Source organism: Prenolepis imparis, unplaced genomic scaffold (assembly GCF_030444845.1).
Source record: "Prenolepis imparis isolate NDT839.2.m4 unplaced genomic scaffold, iyPreImpa1.0 SCAF_5, whole genome shotgun sequence".
Classification (NCBI taxonomy): domain Eukaryota; kingdom Metazoa; phylum Arthropoda; class Insecta; order Hymenoptera; family Formicidae; genus Prenolepis; species Prenolepis imparis.
The window spans coordinates 13,126,698-13,141,411 of record NW_028141163.1 but is presented as its reverse complement, the minus strand read 5'-3'; the positions used below and the strand labels follow the sequence as shown (position 1 = coordinate 13,141,411).

The 14,714-nt window shown below is 33.6% G+C and overlaps 1 protein-coding gene across 4 annotated transcripts in view; it reads right to left on the bottom strand.

The window, feature by feature from the left end:
* Positions 1–14,714, bottom strand: part of Mtd (TLD domain-containing protein mustard) — a 126,466-nt gene that overhangs the window by 93,502 nt on the left and 18,250 nt on the right. For 2 of the 4 annotated variants that reach the window (XM_083038505.1, XM_083038503.1), the window contains exon 2: positions 6,787–7,498. The exons of the other annotated variants lie outside the window; for them this stretch is intronic. In XM_083038505.1, the coding sequence (XP_082894631.1) occupies positions 6,787–6,929 (143 nt within the window). In that variant the 5' untranslated portion in view covers positions 6,930–7,498. The remainder of the gene's footprint in view (positions 1–6,786; positions 7,499–14,714) is intronic. 4 annotated transcript variants of the gene reach the window in all.

Genomic DNA, 14,714 nt, shown 5'->3' with positions numbered 1-14,714 from the left:
AATCGATTAAAATATCGATAATTATCCAACGCGCACATATTATGCTACAAATATACTTGTCGTTTAACATTTTATAATACTTTTTACTTTTTACAATTAATTAGCCATGTTATATTAAGATATATTAATAATTTTAGAGAAACTTTCCTGAACTAATGATTCGAGAAATTTCGTTTCTGTAATGTTGAGATATTAATTAATTATATATTATTAAGTATATATTAATCATTATTTGTTAGATATTATTTTTTTATTTATAATCAATTATAAATAAATTATAATTATTAATTATAGATAAAAAATAATAACTATATCTATAATAATAATATAATAATTAATATATTTTATAATACATAATAATAATTAATATCTTTGGTGTTATAGAAATAAAGTTGCTCGAATCATCACGCCAAATAGTATACGAGATTTTACTCCGAGAAGTTTCTACTCCAAAATGATTTCGGAATAGCTCTCACTTTACCTTATTTCTTGTGGTTTTCGTCGCGCGATTTAAGGGAGTTCACGCAACACTAAAATCGTTTCGCGAGTCAGCGCAACATAAAGCTATACGCAACGCGCAATACATTCACGCACGTGCGTGACTTTTGCGATTGCAAAACTATGCGTGTTAACGGAGAGAGAGAGACGCGCATGCTATTCGCGAGATATAAACTAGTTTAATACGTTCAATTAATCTAATCATGCCCGATCATTATTTGTCCCGTACGAGCTCCGCTTTACGTAATACGGAGCGGAGTTACCAACAATTCTATCCGTTTACTTGTAAACACACTCGGAGATTGATTATCAGCACCATCCGCGTATCGCGAGATAAAAAGAAATTTCGAAATTACATGTATGCTAATCATGTTTTAATAATTTCAGTGAATTTTCTGCTCCCAATAATCTTGTTATTATCGCTTTCAGAAATAATATATTTTGCTCTCGACAAAGTAAATACTTTTCAAGAGAGAAGAAATATTTGAATCATTTTATCAAATTATCATAATAATCTATCTCTTGAGTTAAAGATATCAATTATCTAATCTTGTGTAAATTAACAAATATCTGAAATAAAAAAAATAAAACTGTTACTGTAACATTATTAAAACGCATTTGCGTATTTTTTAGATGATTTGTACTTCTGATGTACATTTCGATATTCTCGATTCACTTTCAACTTTCCGCTGATTTACATTGAATTACGATGATATATATATATGCTCTTTGAAGATCTGTATATATCGGTCACGATAACGTAAATCGCCATTGGAGTTAAGGGGACTTAAGCAAAGCCAGGCGTAAATTCGTAAATGGACGTAAATACAAGCGCGTGCACAGTGATACTTCACAAACGCGATTGCCTCGTGCAATCTGCATACCTAAGTACACGCGACGAGTGCTTGTAAACCTACTTGACCCATTTACCCGATGACCTCGTCGCAGGAGATTCCTGAAGGGAGTATCTACTTAATGGCGCGGGCGAACTTGTTCCTCTCCGAGTCGAAAACTCCAGTCGATTATCCCGCCTTTTTCCCTCACTTTGAGAAACAATGCTACAACACAGATTCACGGCGAACACAAAAGAGTACGCTTCGGAATCATGTATTATACATACTATATTTCACGACACCAGTTGAATTATAAAGAAAACTAAATTTCGCGTCTTAAATAATTTTACGATAATAATGATAAATAACGAAAGTTTTTCCCTCGATTAAAGTTTTTCTCTCCTAAATCAAAGAGATTTTTTAATAACAGAAACAAATATTTCAAGTAAAATAAAATAAATATAAGAAAATTAGAATAATAAATGTAATAAAAATGTAAAAAAAAATCAAGTTTAAATGTTCATATAAAACACATTTTTTTTCCAAATTAAAATGTGATATTAAAATTACATCGTATCGTATAAATATATGTATGTATGTACATAAGAGTTTCGAGTTTCGAACATAAAGTCGACCTAAAAGTTTGTCAGCGCCGGAATTTATAATGTTAAGTACAAGTTCGCATAGACTTTAAAGTTGCGAGACATTCTCGACATTTCTTACGTTCGACGCTCTTAATACTGTTGAGGAGCAGGTAGATTCCCGGTGAATCTGTTAGAAATAGGTAAGTAGGGTACGGCGACGTCATATCCTTCTCACTGTCCCTCGGTAAATCGGTCAGCCAAATCGATTCCACGTGCCAGAGAAACGTTCCGGCTTAGGGATACGTTCAAGAGCAGGAAGTATAAAACGCGCGCCCGATAATTTAATCAAAAAACTTCCGCTAGCGGCAAGCTATGCATTTCTTGCAAAGCACCACGTTCTGGAGAAGTCTGGAAGAAATTTTCGCGGAGATCTTGGACACGTATCTATACCGTAATTCCGTGGACGTGCTCGGAAGCGAATGTCTTAAACTTGATACAAGCAGGATCATGATGAAGATTTTTCAACCGAAAATCTGCGATTTGAATTATGTTCGCGGACGCTTAGTTACGAACGGAAATCCAGCGTTTCTACAGAGAATTTATTATCTTTTATTTAAATTTTTCTTTTGCTAAAAATAAAAATAATTGATCATTGCCCTACAGAATTTTATATATATATATATATAAGAAAGATATAAATAATACGTGAAAAGATTATTCATTTCTAAATATTAATAATATAATAAATAATGCTAATAAAGCGCAAAGTATTTAATCTATCATATGTCAATGTGTTATTAGTCAGTGTTGAAAAATTAACACATCGTATAACTTTAATCATATTCGAGTTTCGTTGAAAAAAGAAAAATAATGAATTACTTAAAAAAAAGAGAGACAAAACATTTCGTGACAGACACCAATTGTGTCTCAATACTCATTTCGTAAGAACAATTTTGCAACGTCAGAAGAATCGGCAGCGATATTATTTCCAGATCGGTCGTCCGAACGTTTTCGCGAAGGTGAGGATCTCGGGAATGTGATCTAAATTTGCGGTCATCTTGTATGCATCATCGTGTATATATTGCGGAGAATATGTGCGCTGATATGTATCCACGGTATGTAACATACGTATGTATACATATACGTATCCGATAGCAGACGGCAACTAATACTCGATAGAATAGATGCACATCCCAGTCGCCGTTGCTATGCATACATGCGAGTGCATAAAGGGCGGCGGCGGCTGCTCCTTTATTTTCTCTCGATATAAGAGCGGCCTTATATATTGGAACAATCAATATGTTCGTTGCCGATCCGAACTCAAGATTGTTCATAACCTTGGTCGCCATCGCGGTAAATTTTTTTCTTACGAGTCGAAAGAAGACAAAAGCTCATTTTTCTCATTGTTATATAAGCATCGTTATATAAAGCAACAAATTAACAACAAAAATAAATAGAAACAATTTGTTCTTTCTGTAGTAAAATTGTCGCAGTCTTTGACATATCTTATGTAATAAGAAATTCTACAAAGTAGATGCAGTAGAAGTCTATTGCGCGCATTAGTCAAAGTAAATAGAATAGCAACTTTACAAAAGCAGCAAAACTTCTTCGCAAATTTCGTATTTTATAAGGAGCTCATGTAAATAATTTATATATGAGACGCACATCCATTTGAAATAAAAATAATGCAAGTCTGTATACAACTTGTTCGGCTTTGAATACAAAATTATGTATAAAGTGAAGAGAGAGAGTTTTTGCAAGAATTATGAGATGTTCTTCTTCTGAGTGGCTTATACGACGAGTGCATGATACATATTGTCAGTGGCGAATTAAGGTATACTTAAGGATATCGAGCGCAAACTTGGAGTCATGAAATTTAAAATGCAATCTCACAAGAGAAAGCTTTAATAAATAGTTTATTCTTCTAAAATCTTTTTTTTGGGTTATTTAAAAAAAATCTTTAAAATTATCAGAAAAAATTTCTTAAAATAAAATTTATATAGGGACAAAAAATTAAGTTTTTGAGTTTAAAGACCCTAAAGTATGCGATTAGTGGCATATGTGTATATGTTAAAAAAGTGAAATTGGGTCATCGATATTTATTACGCGCTAAGAGACGCGTCGAGAATTATTTCACCCGTACATGTACCGAATGTCTCTATTCATACAGACGATAAGTGCGCCACATTGACATCAGTCGTCTATTCAAAATGACTATTTCGTTGACCGAAATTAGGATACGGGTATGACGCCTCGGTCGTCTGTTCCCGATGTATCTGTCGTATCCATGACACGATTCGGAAATCCATAACGCGTCGTTATAAATGGTTAGGTTGCTACGTCGTGGTTTATTACATCGTATACATTGAAATCGATAGTCACGTAACACGAGATCAAAATACGCTAACATTTGACTCTTTTAAAAAAGTATAATGATTTGAATACGAAAGAAAAAAGATCGAGCCGATATTTTATTATATTTTTAAATAGACAGCACATGAGGCTATTTTTTCGCTACAAAAAACTACCAATTAATGATAAATGTAATGTAAAATTAAATTGGCGCATGTAAAAAATAAATTTATCATTATTTATATTATCAGACTTAATTCTTATAATATTATTATATTTTGCTTAAAAGAAGAAAAGAGAGATGATATCATAATGTGAAGCAAGATGAGACTGCGAACGATGTGCGACAAGAATAGAGATGAAAATAAACGGGAAACACCATAGAGAAAAAACATCGCAGGCTAATTAATTTTTACAATCCACGTCCAAGAACGACAAAGCGAATAATGCGAAAGTGAGCTACTCGATCAGATTATTCGCGCGGAATTTTAGAGTGGAAAAATATAAATCCAACGTTCTAATAAAGTGGAAATGCGCTGTCGGAGACAGCAAAAATGAAAAAAAAGGGTACGGGTCCTCCCGGCGATAAAGCAAATAAACGCGAATCTGGAACTCGAGCGCTGGATAATTTATGGTGTCGGACGCGAAACTGGCCCAAATCCGACCACCAGCGATTTACAGCAAGGGGTCAGGGTCGTGTAAAGGAGCGAGTTCGCCGGCCGCTATATAGGTGATGGCTTTAATAACTTTCCCTCTCATTTTGCATGGTGAAAAAAAAAACAGATCGCGAAAAATTGAATAACGAGCCTCGCGCACGCGCGCGTCAAATATGATTGTAGGCCCGCAGGATAAATCATTAATTCGAAATTACCACGTCGTCATGATACTTGCGCAACAAAAGCGAGACCTCAAAGATCCTCATAATAACGTTTAACGATCTCAAGCAATGAATGATTGTGATATAAATTTTTATATAAGTTTATATGTAACTAAAATTAACAGTAGAAAACAAATTTACTTTTACCTGCGTATCCTTAACGTCTTTTTTTTCCCAAAAATAGTACTTTCTGTTGCCATTTAAACCGCTTTAACGCGTATAATATCCTAATTCATTAGATATCTTATTTTCAAAATTTATTAAATATTTTTATTCTTCTTCAAGTGCTGATATAATAAAAGTGAACGATAATCAGAGTATCTACAATCGCCATCTGCTGGGCACACTTTATACTATACAGTGTGCGGTTTATTCTGTCTTATGGTAATGGCAAATTTCACACCGCTCATTTATTTAAATTTAAAATGATCGATAATCCTTATTTTATAATATAATATGCGCCATGCACCGAGTCGACAATAATCTGTTTTGAAAAACATATCGATGAAAATTCACGTATAAAAATTGTACGCCGGAAACTGAGCTTATAAAACTTGCTACAATATTAATTGCTTCCTTTTTCGACGCGACATTGCATGAATAACCGCGCGATATTAAAAGCTATTTGTGCAAACAATATAACGTTGCATTGAGCGAGAATTATAATATTATAAATATCACATAATTTATAAAATGCTTTCAATGAAAGCGAAATATAATCTGCTTGAATTAAAAAATAAAAAAAAACAAGCAAGTTTTAATAATAAAAAAAAAAAACGCTGCTATTCAACATGATGTTACAATAAAATCGTGATCCAAACAACATCTATTAATCTTCCTCTAGAATAACTTTTCATTGCTCCCTCTCTTTCTCTCTTTTGCCAATTTGGCAAAATTTGCAAGATTATTTAATATTAGAATTGATGAATATAAATTAAATGTAAATTTAAATTACGCGCTGACTTTTACACGCTTTATATCAATACGTAAATTTACGCTTTTATCGAAATAATGGATTATTTTTAGCATCATAAATAGAATATCAAAGAATAAAAGAAATGTGTGTGATCGTATCTATCATTTAGCAGTATAATTCTTGTAACTCTTTATGTATAGTAGAGTACCCCCTAGTTTAATACATAATAGTTTAATACAATCACTCTCAAGGCTGAATCTCTTGACGATGAGGAAGAAAATATACACTGAATTTTCTCTTAGAATTTATCCTGAAAATCATCCTGGTAATCGTGGGACAATATGGTATGGAAAGAATTTTATGAGAATTTCTTTGATTAATATTTATGACAATAAAAATAATAATATCTCAATCACAATAAAATATAAAACATGTTTGATTAATTTTACTAAACTGAATAGTAAAATTGATCAAAGATATTTTATATTTTATTGTAATAGATATTATTATTTTTATTGTGATAAATATTAATCAGAGAAATTCTCATAAAATTCTTTCCATACCATATATTGTCCCACGATTACCATGATTTTCAGGGTAAATTCCAAGAGAAAATTCTTTCTGTGTACAATTTTGACAGGGAAAATATAAAATAAAGGCTATAAAAAATAAACCTGGCCATCCCCCCCTAAATTTCATATAAAGCACACCGGCGAAAATACTCACTGCCAAGCGAATCCGCCGGTGATGCCTTCTCGCAACCGATCCTTGAGACTCCGTTGTCTGGAAGGGACGGTCGGCTCTTCCGGTTTGATGGGCGGCGGGCCGCCGCCGCCGGCACCACTTCCGCCACCGGAGAATAACGCCATTCGATAACTTTGATCCCCAAATCCGAATGACACCCGCGACACTCGCGATCTTTTTGATCTCCCTACGTTAACAGTTTCATATCGCGCATCGAATGATCATGATCGAAGACCCCGTCTCGAACGTATCGATCAAAAGTTTCAAATTTATTCAAGATCCTTTCTATATTCAGAGTATTCCGGACTGGATCCGTCGAAGGGAAACCGGTTTCCGATTTTCGATCGGCTGCGACGATCAAAAATCCTTCTCGAGAGCGAGAACGTCGCGGAAACACGAGCGTGGATGATGGATAGCGGTTATCGCGCGTGCACCAGAATCATATGCAAGCATCTATCGATCCGTCATGATCAACGAATCGACCGAACCCCACTGACATTATACGTCGCCGACGACGACAAGTGTATCGGCGGCACAGACAGGCACGAACGAGCGCGAACTAATCGCGGCCGAGACGACATCTGATGATGACCGTTGGCAAACGACGTCACTCATCTCTCTCGCGTTTCCCTCCGCGTTGTCGGTGCCTCTGACATCGTGCCAATTGCCACGAACCCCACGGCACACCACGAGTCTACAGGAGCGACCAAATTCGGTTAACTTCTTAATCAGCGCGAGTCAGACTGCGGAATCGCTTTGTACCGTCCCACAAAAGGACGAGCGCGAGTCTCATTTTAATTACTTGTAAAATTGCTAGAGGATACGAATCCGCGTTATTATTCGTTTGCCAAATAAATATTTGTTGTTAGTCTTATCGCGAAGCTCTTAAGCATATTTAAACAGATGTAATAGTTTATGTCATCGATAGAGAGTGACAGATTATCTCAAAAAAGCTAACACGAGAGTATAAAATAAATATAAGTAACAAGAGTCTTAAAATGCAACCATTTTTAAATATAAATTTTATTAAAACTAGTATATTTTTAAGTACTACTATAATATATTTGATTTGAAGTTTTTTGGGGATATTTTAGAGATTTAAATATCTTAATTCATCATTAATGAAAATTTTGGAGTATTATTTCTTTAATAAAATATATTTTAATTAATAAATTATAACGTAATTAGAAAATAAGAAATTTGCATGTTTTAAATCAGAAGATTTTCTCTCTCTTATGAAAGTTTCATGAAAGACTTAAGAATATCATCTCTCTCTTTTCTCGCAAAATGTATTCTCTTCCTCGCACAAAATAAAAAACTATTTTATGTTGAAAAAGTATTCGCGTCTCCCTTCATCTTTCTCTCTCTCTCTCTCTCTCTCTCTCTCTCTCTCTCTCTCTTTCTTCTATTTTTCACCGTAGCAATTTGAGAAGAAGATTACTAGACAGAATTTATATTATGCAATCTTTTTTTTATTCCAGTTATTCATCGTGATGTAATAATCTATAGTATTGATGATTATATATATATAATATCATGTTTATAATTAAAAACCGGAAGCAATCACGAGAAAAAGACGCGCATGTATAATACACATGAATCGGTCTGTGTAGAGAAAAATAATGTGAGATATTACAATGATACTGAAAATACTGGCATCGTTATGTATCATACACGTATGTCGCCATGCACTCTAATCTTCACGTTATCTCGCGTCGTCGACGCGAAAACTGCGCACTCACCAAAATATTAAACGTGTGTTGAAAAATGCATTAATCATCATGGTCGAAAATCAATAGGTATGGTAACAAAACACGTTGTGTTTCTCGACAAACATTACATTTTCTTGAATAGTCCGACGTTTTTAACTGTCGCGTCACGCGAAAAAAACACGCGCTGCTTCCTATTAAAAGTATTTTCAAATTGTTTGCAGATATGTACTTGTAAATTTCAAGAAAGCTAGTCGGCTTTACAAATATGATTCACCATCTGTTGTTAAAACGTGTGTACTTGGTTTTTTTTTTTTTTTATGTATATATCAATTCTTCGTAAAAATATACGAACAATCGAGGGTGGAGAGAAAAGAAAACGAGGGCAAAGGAGTAATGCATAAAAGAACTGTCGAGAGACAGAAAGAGAAAGGAAAAAAAGAGAGAACCTGTCAGGAGAAATTGATCGCTGAAGATGGATCGAACACCCTTGTAAACGAAGCGACATCGCGGACGTTCGAGATAATCAATCAATCGACCCTGTCGATGGACAGCTTTACTCGCAGAATAACATAACGATCTACAGATGTTCTTACAACTTCTATATGAGGCTTACAAAGTGAGAGTGAATCGAGTTTATATATATATATATATATACGATTGAATCGATATAATCCGTAACATGCGCGTCTCTTTAAATATAACGTTTCTTACTAATTACATTAGGTCATTTCTTGCATTTAATTAAACGTGTAAATTATAAATTTCTCTCTTGCTTCGACCGTTTCATTTGAAGAGCGAGAGAATTTTTGATGCATCGACGTATGCATGGCCATCTCGGTTCTAAAGGCACGACGATAAAATCGAGCATAACGACTTCGCTTAAACTTTATTACGTCGAGCTGCGCACATAGTCAAGGCCGCGACGATGATAACGGCTGATCTTAATTATATGGAAATCAAGCGGAGTCTTATTATCGTTGATGTACAACAATTCCCGTTGGACCAACCGCTAATCCGAGTAAAAAAATAATCAAGTGAGTTCAACAATAGAATATTTGGTTTATATTCAAATATTTAAAAATGTGTTTATCAAAATACTTAAAATATTTCATTTTTAGATGTAACAAATAAATGTTTGTCAGATCAATTGTTATAATCATATTATTAACGGCTTTTAATGATTTTACTACGATTCCATTATTAATATCCTAAGAAAGAGATGGAATATATAATTAAAAGAAATATGTATAATATAAAAAAAATAATTTGTTCGATATATCATTTAAAATTTCGATTGCGCTTTGGGCGATTTGAATATCTATATGTAACGCAAAATATGAAAAATTTAGATAACTCAGAAGAGTCAATTATCAGAATATTTGGCGTATTTTCAAAACTTTAATCTCCGTGTGACATGCTGCCGATTTATAAAGAGAGCTTATCAAGCATGTTCAATGAATCAGAACGAAAAGTTTCAAAGTAACTATCTGCTTTCAGAATCATCGTATACGTTTGTCTACCCTATCCCAAGGTATCTACGTCAGCGTTTCGAGAGCCGCTTCAATGGCCTTGTAACATATACAAAGGGCGACCTATAAAATCCGTCGACGGTTCGGCCGACGTATATACAGCGAATACTCGACTCTACAGGGAGTTAAATGTGGCGACGAATTTTCCGGCGCGGAAATTCCCGTCCTTGCCGATATATACCACGACGACGACAGGCTTTTGTATTTCGCTCAAGGGCGTTATCAAGGTTAAGGTCACAATCAAGGTCATGTCAGTAGCAGCGGTTAATCCCGGTCCCCTCGTTCCTCGTGGAGAACACACCGGCCTACGCCTCTCCATGTCGAAAGCCTCCCAGTATTGATCTCCCTTCGCCCACCAAACTCGACCAATCCCAGCTGGCATTGCATGGTAACCAACATGCTCCGCCACGTTTCCCGAAGAACCAACCACGGTCGGTGTCCCTACTACCTGAGCATCCGAAAAATTCCGTGATAACCGATACTAAAGCCGCGCTTTTCTCCTCATGTGTATCTCCGGGCGTCGCGTCGTCGACCTTCGCCAAAATCGCGTGACAATCGTCGTTAGAAATACTTTCAATTTACGTTCGACACTTAAATATAAATACTGTTTGTTCAATTATTTACTACTTTTCACAACGATTATTTAATCGTTTATTTAGCTTTTAGCAATTTAATTGGAGCTAAAGAGAATTATTATGTATAATATATGTATATATACTCCAATAATTAAGCACAATATTATTATTCTTTTATTGTTAGTAGAAAAAAAATACGCGCAAAACAGTAAAAATTTACATTAAAAAACTTTTTGAAAAAAATGATAAAAATTTTTAATATATACGATAAAATTTATAGAATTTGAATAATTGAAATATGCATGACATCCAAAGTATAAAGACAATAAATGCAAATTTAAACAAAAAGATTCCAACTTCTTTAATTATCTCTTAAATAAAATCGGACCTGCGTAAAGATATTCAAACCCGCAACATCATCTTTTATACAATTAATGATACACAGAAAGGTTTGCGTGCAAAGTTTCGTATCAGACAAAACGCGAGGTAAAGCGTGACCTTGACGGCATCTGGAGCACCGAAAGCGGGTCATTTTCACGCATCCCCTTGAAGCTCCCAACACTTACGATTGGCCCACCAAGATGTTCTAGGCATTGTGCGATTGTTTCTGGAAGTAGGCCACTGCAATCGTAAGGACACCGCGCGTCGCAGTTTCGCGTAGAGCTATTGAGTATGTTCGTACTTTTTCATATAGCAAAATTTTATGTTAATTTAATTTATTAATCGTTTCAAACATTTATTAATCAGTTTCATATTTTTTTGAAAAGAACGTCAATATTTTTCAGCAAGATGTGTACTTTTTTAATCAATATAAAATTTTTAATTTAATCGCTACTTAATTGAAAATTAATAAAACATTTTTAGCTCAAATAACTTTTTTTTACGTTGATTTGTGCAAATATAGAGAAAGAATTAGCCGTAACTCTTTTGATCTTTTTTGATTTTTGTTATCAATTATATTATTCACTGCTTCAAACGTTAGTTTGCACGCAAGAAAAACGAACGATTAGATTTATGTTTACAATTTGTAATTTTCAGATTTATCGACCGAATTGTGACCTTGCCAATCATAATTAATTATTAACGCATAATAGGAACATCTATCTTGCACAATGTCCGATACGCGAACCGAGTGAGTGACCGTTTCGCATCGCTAATAATGCTATCGGAATATAATAGACAGAGAGCACATAAATCAAAATCTAGTTCGTAACAAATAACTTGCTCAGTTTACTGACAATATTAAAATTAATATAATTTTGTTATAAATTAAAACGCGTGTGATCACTTACAACTTACATCATTTTCACTGTGTAATATCTACTATAAATAGTATTTAAATAAATGTATTTTTTACAGAATGAAAATGTATATATGGTAAAATGATAAATGTGAATACACATACTATGCTCTCTGTACATCATAAAAAACCACCATAGCTCTATTTCAACAATATAACCATGTATATATTCACACAATTCAAAAGGATAAACGGAAATATCATACAATATGTATGTTGCGTTTATATTAAAATACACGTATTGCATATTGAAAACTTCACGAATGCTTGTATATGTATGAAGTTGTAAACTTCTGCCGCTGACAATAAAAAAAAAACGATATCTACCCTCCAGTCCATTAAACAACATTTTTACTGTTTTTTTGCTGTTGCGACTTTATATAATTTTATGCAATTTTTTCTCCCTGTTTCAAATCACATCCATTCCATTATATGGCATATGGCACACCAAAGCGCAATAGAATTAAGTAGACTTTGCTACGACAGTGCAGATAAGAACTTTCCGTAGTCATCATGTAACAGTATCCCAGTGGCCGAGCTCGGTTTCGCATCAAGCCCACACAAGTATTCTGCCTTGCGAGAATAAATCGCACGCAAAGCTTTCCTTGGGGAACTGCCTACGCTTATACAAACCCGTCTCATAATTCAGTGACGAATGATTCTAAAAGTACTACGCATGATTTAATTCTCCGAAATGTTAAAAAATTTAAAAATTAAAAATTAAAATTTTGAAAAAGTATTTAATATTATTTTTTATTAATAAAATATTTATAAAAATTTCAGAGATAAAATTTTAGAAATAATTTATTGATTAAAAAATATTCAATATTTGAAAATAACGTTTCAGCAATGACATAATTGCAAAAAACATACATATATGTATATATTTAAATATATATTTTTGTAAATACATTTTATTAACGTTTTAAAATTTTTCTCTAAAATTTGTATCTATAATTCTTTCAATAATTTTCTCCATAATTCATTACAAAGATTTAAACAAACAAAAAAATAAATAAAAACTAAATTTATTAAATATCGATCAATTTTTGATAAGAAGTGGCGTATATGTATATGTTACAATTCGCTATTGAGCAAAGTATAATATAATCGCAAAATATATTAACGTCGACAATCTTTGGGAATATGTCTATATAGAAAAAGCTGTGCCGAGTTTGCCTAAGCTTTCGTCAAAATTGAATTGCTAGTTTCCTTGTATCGGAGACTGATATGTGAAGCGAATCCCTCCCAGGAGTTTTTAAACATCTCTCAACGCCTAGTTTCATATCTTTCCCACTACGCCTTCGTATATATTATAATAATATGCAGCAATAATGTGACAGTACAAGTAATAACAAATATTATAATAATATATGTGTGTGTGTGTGTGTGTGTGTGTGTGTGTGTATTATATATTCTTCGCTAAAACCATAGCCAAAAATGGGAAAAAGAGAGGAATGAAATCGGATGCTTTTATCGCAACGATAAACTTCTCGAATTCGTATACGAAAATATAGGGGAAAAAAAATAGGTCACAGAGAAATGTATACATATACATAGGATTAAATAATTCGGTCGTTGCCATCCCTATCATATACATATAACCGCCTATCATCCTATCTCGCGCCTACATAACACGACGAACGTGTCGTAAACGTTATCCGGTGCAGTGCAATGTTTCGTAGCACGTAGCGCATATTGGATTACAATGAATCCTCTTACAACGCGGTGCAAAGCTCTCAAGGTTGCATCGTGACCTTTGCCATTATCAACAAAGAATCACGAAAAAGTAAGCCCTCTCTATGCAACTCGGCTGCAAGAAACCTCGAAACTTCAAAATTCTTCTTTCCTACCTTATTCCGATTCGATGCACCGCGAATGTATATTTTGAAATGTTGTATAGCCTAATTTATCTGCGACCATTAATGTAACAGCTTATGCGAGCATTATAAATATCAATGCAAACAATAAATATTATTCATATTATAGAGTGATTTATATTATTACTGTTATATATATTTTTCATTTATTATACTTTTATTTATTATACTACTGTTAGATTTATTATATTAATTAATTACGTTATCAATCATAGTTCAAATCATATACGAATGAAATTCAATACATTCAACACAAAGCTAATTTCAAAGAATTCGTTTGATCACGCGACTAAAACTTTAATTCCACATCATTATCTAGTGTTTCCTTTTTACCTCCAGAGTGTCGGATTCATCGCATTATTCGCGAAGGAGGAAACGAAAAAAAATCTAGCCGATTTTACGCGATGCGCGAGTCGACTTCTAACGAAATATGCAACGAGCATTCCTACAGCTGCATCTGCTTGCACGCGGACGACAAGGTTTATATGTAAATGCCCCTCGTTATTATACGAGATGTCGCGACAATATAAAAATGTGATGCAGCTGCGTCCGTAAAATCCTTCCTATGCTGAATGCATCGGCAAAAACAAAATAAAAATAAAAACAAAGAACAAAGCATTTTTGGCAAAAATCGTGTGCCGAATCGCGGATTATGTTTTATCATTGTTGCATTAACATCTACAGAAATATATTTGCATGTTGCAAGCAAAATACAGAGAATCTGTGTGCACCATATACATTTTAGTCTTTTTTTCATGAACAGAAAATGTTTCAAAAATGAAAATTTGATATTTTTCTTTTGCAAAAAATTAATTCAGATAAATTGTGAAAAGAATTAACGCATCAAATAAAAAATTTCCATTATTGCGAATGAAAAGTTGTATTATCCGCGATATATTCTAAAAACATTTTCA